This window comes from Telopea speciosissima, chromosome 11 (assembly GCF_018873765.1).
Source record: "Telopea speciosissima isolate NSW1024214 ecotype Mountain lineage chromosome 11, Tspe_v1, whole genome shotgun sequence".
NCBI lineage: Eukaryota > Viridiplantae > Streptophyta > Magnoliopsida > Proteales > Proteaceae > Telopea > Telopea speciosissima.
Genome location: NC_057926.1, coordinates 45,587,065 through 45,596,103, shown reverse-complemented (window position 1 = coordinate 45,596,103; position 9,039 = coordinate 45,587,065). Strand labels below are relative to the sequence as shown.

Here is a 9,039-nt window from a genome sequence, read left to right as displayed (position 1 = left end):
TGGTGGCCTCTGTCTTCTTGACTAGCCAATTTATTCTTTCCTATTCTCTCTTCCCAATTGAAAGCCCCCAAACATCATAGTGAATAACAGAAAAAGGAACATCACTATTATTAAAACTTGGGGAATAAGAGGATCTTATATGTTTAGCCAATTCACAGATGTCACAATGAAAGATATAGAAATTACAATCCTTTATTAAAGAAGGAAACATTAACTATAAGTACGAAATGAAGGGTGACCAAGGCGCTGGTGCCAACGATGAACCTCTTGAAGAGTATTGTCAACACAAAGGGTGTGAGCAGAAAGAGGAGTCAACTGAGGAGGACCCGTATCCAAGTAGTATAGCCTATTACGCACCCTACCATATCCAACCATTGCCCCCATTACTAGATCCTGAAAAAATAGTGGGTAGAATACAACAAGACACAACAATTAAGATCTACGGCAAGACGGTAAATAAAAAGCAAATTGGCACACAAGTTAGGTATGTGTAAAACAGAGGGTAAGGATGTATTAGGTGAGACAATGGAACTTTAACCAGAGATAGAGGATAAAGGTCCATCAGCAACACAAACCTCATCCTTAACCGACGTGGGATGATAAGAGCAGAGCAAGTCAGAGGAACTAGTCATGTGATCTAAGGTCCCATTATCAAAGAGCCATGAAGGACTAGAACCCGAGGAAACATGTAAAATACCTGAATGGGCCAAATTAGAGGCAGAGGAAGGCAGAGGTGCAGAAGGAGAGGTCCCCAGTTGAGACATCATGCGTTGTAATGCTAGGAGCTGATCCAAAGAGAAGGGTACCGTAGAGGCAGATGCAGGAGTAGGGAGTCCAGTCTGGGATGCATCAGAATACTCAGTAAGATGTGCCTGGTATCGATTGTAACCCTGTTTCCCACCATGTCTCCCTACCCTTGGGGAGACGGTGGAGCTTCCAACACGTCTCTCGAGTGTGCCGAGGTTTGCCATAGTAATCACATTTGACTGGTTTCTCTGGTACTGGTAGGGGCCTTAGGAGCAGAAACCAAAGCCGAGCGAGGGGGCACAACGATGCTACCATCGTGATAAACTGGCCTCTGGCTCTCTTCCTGGCCATGCAACATTCTGTCCTGCCTATGGCTGGTCCATAACCTTGCAAGGACTGACGGTAGCATGGATCCCCCATCTCTACAAGTCGATGTCGTCATTGTCCCCAAAGCTTTGCCAGCTACAAACCATACCAATCTCTTCCCCTCCTATGCTAATTGATGTCGACGCCCTGAGTTGTCGTTTCCATCAGGACACTACCGCTAGCTTTTCGTTGCAACATCTTGCGAAAAAATTCTGTTGTACTCCATTGTCAATCATGCCTTTAACCCTCTCTACCCCCCAAAGACAAAATCGATGTAATAATATCTTTATCAATCCCCTACCCCCCATTTAACACTCCCTCCTCCTGCCCTTAGGGCGGGGCCCACACCTTATTCACTAACCTATCTCACAATATTTCTTGCCAGCCCACAACTCCTTCTGGCCCTCTTTCTAGGTCGAGCCCTTCCCACCCAACTCATCATTCATCTGGGACATCTAAGTCTTGTTAGGCCCATCAGCGGAACACAGGATTGGACCACCTTAACCCATCCTCTCAACCTCTCAACCCATCTAAGTCTTCTTAGGCCCATCAGCTGAACACAGGATTGGACCACCTTAATCCATCCTCTCAACCTCTCAACCCATTACACCAATCCCCCTGGGCTGAGCCACCTCAATAGCCATCACCCTAATACCCCCACCTCTCCCCATCACTTGACCATAGGTCCGGACTCTCCCTTGACCCACTTGACTTCCCCCTCGCTTTGGCCCTCTAATGTTGTTGGGCATGTTTCCTATCAAGACCCTTCTTTATCTCTCCTAGGAGTCTCCCAAAGTTCATCTATTAGGCCTAACTCTTATGGGCATTGTTAGTTTCAGTAGATGAGAGAAGAAGAAGAGAGTTGCAGCCGTAAACCACACTAAGCTTCTCACAATTCTATTATGATAAAATAATTAAAAGGGGTACAACACAATAGGGTAAAGGGCAAAACAGGAAAGAAATAAAGAATAAAATAAATCTCCTATAAGGAGTCTCTGGATTAGCACTAGCGCTAATCCTGAGAGCCCCTTTCTCTACTTTATTCTAACAGGCATAATGCCTTCCCCTCACCCTCTCGGCCCATTGCTGTTGGCCCACCCTACCCAAGCTCCCCCATAACGGTTCAACCCCCTAGCACCCTCCAGGCCTTTGTTGTCCCTCAACACCCACTTCTTCTCTACCGCCGGCGTGACATAAGCTCCCCTCCTTATCCCAGGAAGTGGTCCCACTTGGACTCTTCCTTGCCCAGCAATGAGAAGCTTTTGCCTCTAAGTATGGATATTCTTAGTCATGTCCTTTGTCAAGATAACTTGTGATAAGATGGGCTATCCTGCATTTTTGTGGCTTGTTCAATTCCTGGTTCGTGCAATGTCTTTGAAGATGAGTCTGTTTTTCATGTTGCGGTTAGGCCTTTGCTGCCATGGCCACCCCCCTACTTTTAGTCTGTTGTGGATGATTGGGGTTTTTCCCTTTCCCTTTTTCAAGCCCTTGTCTTTCCCATTGTAAAGGCAGGGTCTTGTAATTTGTTTGTTGTTTGTTTGTGCTCCCCTCTTTCTCTCTTTCTTTCCTTTGGTAATGAATTTTTTATCCATAAAAAAATTATATCCCCAAAACATAGTGTTGAAGTTCTTACTTAAGTTAGAAATAATGTTGGTCATAAAACAGTAGACAGATACTGGAATGGACAGAAATAGTAAAAGTGGCATTTTATCAGCACATGCTCCAAGCATATATGCAAAAAACCTCTAATTACCTGCATATCTAACACCAATAACCAAGAGAGTAGTAGCATATATAACAAGTTCACAGCTACTAGCAAGTCAATAGAACCAACATGGGAGATGAAGATCATCACCTTGAGATAATCAAACAATATAAGACACTGGACAAGAATATGGCGCCGAAAACCTGGATCTTTCAACTGATCAAGGATAGAATAAAAATTAATGAGAAAAACCCAAAGAATTGATACAGGTTCTGCAGGAATCCAATTGAACACAGCTTTAACCCCATTTACCTCTAAACCCATCAATTTACTGCTTGTAAGATATTTTATGCTGAAAGTTGCCGCTTCTTCCTCGATGTTATTTGCATTTCCATCATCATCATTCAAAGGCTGAGCTTCGAAGGTATCCAATACAACCTAGGCATATCACAGTTCAAGAGAATCATTAAATTTGACCATGACATAGAGAAAAACTGTTCATTCGTCACAACAAAAACACCAGTAAGACACTGGCCAAATAAAATACCTATAAACTGTTTTGGCAGATAAGGATATACCATTAAATTTGATGCAAATTTCTGCCATTTGGTTGGACCAAGTGTAGTGGGACCAGGATTGAAGAAATGCTCCTGAAAATGAGTCAAGCAAAACATAAGATTGGAGGGGGGAGAGGAAGGGACACTACACCAAATAAAAGCAACTTAAAAAATTTAGACTTCAGTTGGAATATACACCACTGTTATTGTTGCCTAACTGATGGGCCTGCTACTTACATGGACCAGAAGATATGCACCATGAAATTAGTTGGTAATGAAAAAATAATTGAAATTTTAACCAAGTGCATATACAACCTATGATGCAGCCAGCCAATCCAAGATTCCAATTTAGAAACCAGAGATAGATCGGCTGCTCCACAGGCCCAGATCTGAATTAGGATTGGGATTGTTGAAGCCTAAATCTTCTAGATAACTTGACCCCAAATAACTAACCAAAAGAGGACTCTTAAATGACTACACTAAAGCCAACTACACTACCTAACGGATCCGATCTACTAATTAAATATGTTTGTACATCCCTTTAGACCCTCCACTTTTGGGCTTTAGAATTGAACTAATTACAAATAATACCAAAAGAAATAAAAACCCGTGACCCAATAGATATCAAAATATGACAAATTTTTGGACTGGGCCTGCATTAAACTGACTATTACAAATATTTAGCGAGTAACACCAATGAGATGGGCAACCAAATAACATTCTTTAATACCATGTTGATGCTTTTAGTTATCTAATGAAAGACGATAAAATGATAGAAAGATGTGCAGGAAAACAAGTATCCCCAAGGTAGAGCACTAGAGTTCCCAATTGGAAATTAAGATCCATATACAAATATACAATTTATACATTATGGACTTATTAGTAGGAGTTTGGACATCAAGCAATGTTTCACTTAACTTCATTGGAATAAAAAAAGTACCTACAATTCAATTCAACTTAGCTCTATCCCAACTGCAACGAAGTTGAAGTTAAAGAGAACTTTCTCTTTGCTCTCAAAGATACCAGTGAGCAATCATTGAAATTTGTTTCATTCAACCTCAAGTTAGAACGTTGGCAATGGGAACTTTAACTAATAAGGAGCCACAATTTTTGGTAAAGGGAACCACAACTTTTAATTAAAAAAAAAATAAAAAAATTCACCTTCCAATTATAGGTTATATGAACTTGAAAAGTAGGTCAGAAGTTGAAATTACTTAAAATTTCTCTAGGTGCACACATACAGAGGAAACTAGGTGATCCACATGATATTTTATAGCTCAGGTCCCATCTAGTAAGTTTTGTCCCCTTGGTACTTCAAGCCATCAATATAGGGGACGGCTGATGTAATAATTCTTACCATTGGATAGATAGCCGACTATGTTGATTGGTTGGTTGTCAAATTTTGAAACCAACTCATGACCCACCATTTATTGAATTTTTTCCCCAGCATATTGTACCATATAGTTCAATGCTTTTGGACTGAAACTTACCACATGAGTATATGATGATGTTAAAACAACCTGTTCACGACATTTAAGCACCAAATAAACTGCCACATTGCAGATAACAGTGCCCAAGGGCTTCCACCTAAAAATTTCTCTAGGAGTGCCTCAACTAGATAAACCAGATGCCAAATTAATATAATAAACTGAAAAAATCAACACTTCTGTATCAAGAAATATGTAAAAAGGGGGGCAGAGGCACAGATAATTCTTCTTTAAGGTCCCCTCATTTGAGGAAAAGGAATAGGTACATAATCATGGGAGGAAAAGGAATAGCAACATAACATCATTGACCTGTAAACTCCAAAACGTCTTGTAAAAGTTGAAATCAACGGAAATGCCTGAGATGCCAATAGATCAGATCAGTATCAACATAGAATTTAGTAAATTAGAATTTCAATTAGAGCCCACTCTGAACCTGTCAATTATTTCCGTGTTTGTAGCAAAAGTAATAGGAGAGATGGAGAAGGAAGAGAGATTACTGTAAAAGGAGAAGGACCCACACAAGACTACCTTGGGATTTTATGTCTATTACATGTCTTTCTTCCATGTAATACACGTGTGTCTAGGTTATGCCTTGGTTAGTTACACTATATGTTCTGTATCAGCGTATATATATAACCTTTCACATCCATTTAATTAATGAAAAATATAATTACCTGATAGAAAAGGAATCCATTTTTTCAGTCCAGAAAAAAGTGGAGTTGAATTTCTTCCTATATATTTGCACATTTGCATGAAATGGTACATATCGGATTTAGGAACATTGGCTCCCCAAGAACGAGAGAGGGTAACGGCAACCCTTCCCTTCACATTTCTACACGATGGCAGCTACCAACCAGACCGCAAAAATTGTACCAGTGAGAAGGATCAGCAGCAGCAACACCACTATCACCACCACCGTAGGTGTTCGAGCTGGAGCGCCGCCGCCACGAGTAGTTCGGTTGCCTCCGAAGAGAGGTAGTGTTCTTAAGGGCATCCTGAAGATGACAATTTCAACTCTTTGTTTCTCAATACGGAGTGGATGATCTGTTCGCTCTGCTTCCGTTCTTACCTGATCCCCTGACTTCGATTTATTTCATTGGGGTTGAGTTGCAATGTTCGTTACATCCACCACGTATCTCTCTCTTATTCTCTTTCCCTTTGAATCGTGATCCTCGTTGTTGTTGGTCGTTGTTAACTGTGTTGTAGATTCGTTATTAGTGTTGTACTCTGTTTATGAAAGATTCAGAAATGTAGTTATTTACGGGAATATTAGAAGCAAAGAAACGATGTGTGTATTGGTTTTATGTCTTCTCTCTTACCCACTTCTTAAGAAAATCACTATTCTTGAAAAATGTTATCAAAGAGCCATGGATTATCAAAGACCCTGCAACTGATCTGAGGGACTGATCTATGGCTATGGAACTCTGTGCAACACGCATGCCCAATACCATTAAGCACAACCCACACAACCCATGCACACACCCAACATAGACACTCACACAAAAGTATAGCCCAACCGCTTGCAGGTCTCTGTTTTTCAAGTACAGAGGCGCTGGCTCTGTTCATCCCCCAAAATATCTCTTTCTTCTTCTATTTCCCTTTACGACGTCGTCTCGTCATAATCATCGTTGTTGCAAGTATTTCTCTCAAGTAGTCGGTGGTAGCTTTCGATCAAACCCCCTGGGTCCCGCCCGTTGCCGTTCTACTGCAACACATGCGTCCTCTCGTGGTAGAGCACACCGGTAATCTCCGCCTTCACGTCGCCGGAGTAGCTTCCGATGAAGTTGGCAATGACGTGGATCTGGTCGTTGTCAGATTAGGCTACTCCATCCATGGTCTCTACGATCAAGAACAAGCTCTTCCTATCGGCCCTGTTCGTCTGCTGGAAGGTTCGCCGGCTGAATTGGGTGGCCGATATCAGGGTCTGTTTTCTGTATCGAATATGTTCATCCGGCTGTTCCGTTGGCTTTGTTGATTACTTGGTATTTCAAGGCATTGCTGCTCTGCAGGGCTGGTATTTCCATTACTACTGTCAGTACTCCTTCACTACCAGAGGTGATATGAGGAAGAAGATGTTATCAAAAAAAGATATGTGGAAGAAGACGGAAGAGTTAAGTCTTCTTCTTTTCATTTGTCTTTCCGAGACAGAAAGGTCAAAGGTAGTCAAAGGTACATTCTGTTTTTAAAATGGACACGTGTCGCACCAAATTTGGTCTAACATGGTACCACTCAAACGGGGTTTTATTATCTTCTTCCGTTCGTGCGATCTTGTCGTGATTCGTGACTCGTGAGTGCGTCAGGTGCTTTTCTGTAGAGTCGAGTCTCTCTGTTCACAGTAGACTCTTAGAAGATTATTATTATGGTCTCTCTTCCTCTCACAGGATACCCTCATTGTTGTTAGGGTTTCGGTTTTCACTCTGTAGTGACTTTGCGTGAATCTCTCCTCAGTCCTCACAAATGCCGGATTCAGCCGTAAGATTGCGGAGATTGGGGAAGCAATTCAACCGTAAGGTTGCGGAGATTGTATTTGTTCTGCTCAATCACAAGGTACAGATCTGTCTCTTTGTTTATGTAAAATTATTGTTCATAATTTACTATGAGGTACTAACTCACCTGTTTTTCTGTATTCTGAATTCAAAATTCTGAAATTTGAAGAGAATGATACTACCATCTTTCACTTTGGTCTTAATAATTCGTATGGTATGAATTAGTTCTGTAGAAGTACTTTTTGATACGATTCCACAGTGAGGACGTTTTTATCTTTTTTTTAATCTTGTCATTCTCATGGTGTATTTTTATAATTTGGCGAGGTTGTCTTGTTGGGAGTTGGGGTTTTGCATGTTGGAGTGTAACAATCCTAAGAGACATGACTAGAATTGTAGCTTGATAAAGCAAAATAGAAACGTTTTACTAATTTGCTAAAGCGTATCTGTAGAGGAGTATTCTCTTGTGCATTGTTGATGCCATATGAATTACAATATGGTATATAACAAAGCTCACTCCCAATCTCTATTGAAGAACTACATGGTTCTGTTTGTATATAAAAATTAGATAATTAATTGGCATGACGTTAGTAATAAAAATTGGAAACTTCTTGATTTGTGAGAATTGACAGTTCAACTCTTTGTTTTGTCAGTTTCAGAAAATATGGAGTTTGAGGTAATCTGAGTAGACCTGAGATGGTTTGCAAACAATGGAGGGTGAGTTGAAATGTTCAAACACATATTGCTTTTGGGTCATGCAAGGTCAATGGATGTCAAACACAAGTTCAAGTCTTAGGAATTTAGATGCACAATATTAGATAGGTCTGCCCCCCTGTGTTTGATACAAAATTTGAGTTAGATCTGCCCTATGTTTGAAATCCTGGTATGTTTCTGTTGTTTTAAGCAGACTCATTTGCATAGGCTCGTAATTGGATAAGATATTGAATACAATGAAGTAAAAGATATCAAGAAGAACAGTCATAATACTTAACTTGAGGCCTCTCTGTATGATGGGACACTTGTATTTTATATGCAGATGGAATATGTATATGTAATATCTCTCTTTGAAAGAGATTCTGCGTGATTTTGTAGTTGTCTTGCAGATGGCTCCTCCTTCATGTATCAGAAAAAATAAGGACAAAATACATTATAGGCTCTTTAAGAATCTTTTTCTTATAATTTTTTTGGGAAGTAGTTTTCTGTCCGGGAGTGTGGCCTACGCCAGCACTCCCATGAATCTACCTCTCTCTTCCCCCTATGAAAAGACACCTCAGCCCCCTTATTTTACGGAGGAGAGAGATAGACTCATGGGAGTGCTGGCGTAGGCCACACTCCTGGACAGAGTTTCTTTTCCCAATTTTTTTCTTCAGTTTTCTACTATGTTTAACCTAGTTTTATTTCCTTTCTAGCTTATGTTTTATGTTTACAAATTGTATTTTAATAGAGGTTCACTTTTGACTTATGAGATGTAACAGGATTAGACTTTCCTAATAAAAAATTGGATTTCTAATCTTCCCTCTAAAAAAGTTGTAAGTTCTCTTTGGATCCCAAAATTTTATTATTCAAGCAGTGAAGCTCCGTTTTCTGTTATCCATGCGGAGTGACTGCAAGCATGTACTCATGTGTATGCTTGGATGGATTTCCAGCAGCTAAGGTGGATTCCCAATCAATTCTTCTCTTCTTCTTTTCAATTC

The 9,039-nt window shown here is 40.4% G+C and overlaps 1 protein-coding gene across 1 annotated transcript; it reads right to left on the bottom strand.

Annotated features, from left to right (window-relative positions):
- Positions 1-2,767: 2,767 nt before the first annotated feature.
- On the bottom strand, positions 2,768-6,313 carry LOC122645210. Its single transcript, XM_043838542.1, has 6 exons — positions 6,182-6,313; positions 5,722-5,857; positions 5,172-5,218; positions 3,397-3,468; positions 3,131-3,256; positions 2,768-3,034 (listed from the first exon to the last, which is right to left on the bottom strand). Exons 1-6 carry the CDS (start codon positions 6,311-6,313, stop codon positions 2,768-2,770), a joined length of 780 nt encoding a protein of 259 aa, XP_043694477.1.
- Positions 6,314-9,039: the final 2,726 nt, after the last annotated feature.

Coding starts and splice junctions, on each gene's coding strand:
- LOC122645210 (XM_043838542.1), bottom strand. CDS start 6,313: ATGGTATTGGGCATGCGTGTTGCACAGAGTTCCATAGCCATAGATCAG. Junction 5,858..6,181: donor GTGATTTTCTTAAGAAGTGG/GTAAGAGAGAAG, acceptor TGTCATCTTCAG/GATGCCCTTAAGAACACTAC. Junction 3,257..3,396: donor AATTTGCATCAAATTTAATG/GTATATCCTTAT, acceptor TGATATGCCTAG/GTTGTATTGGATACCTTCGA.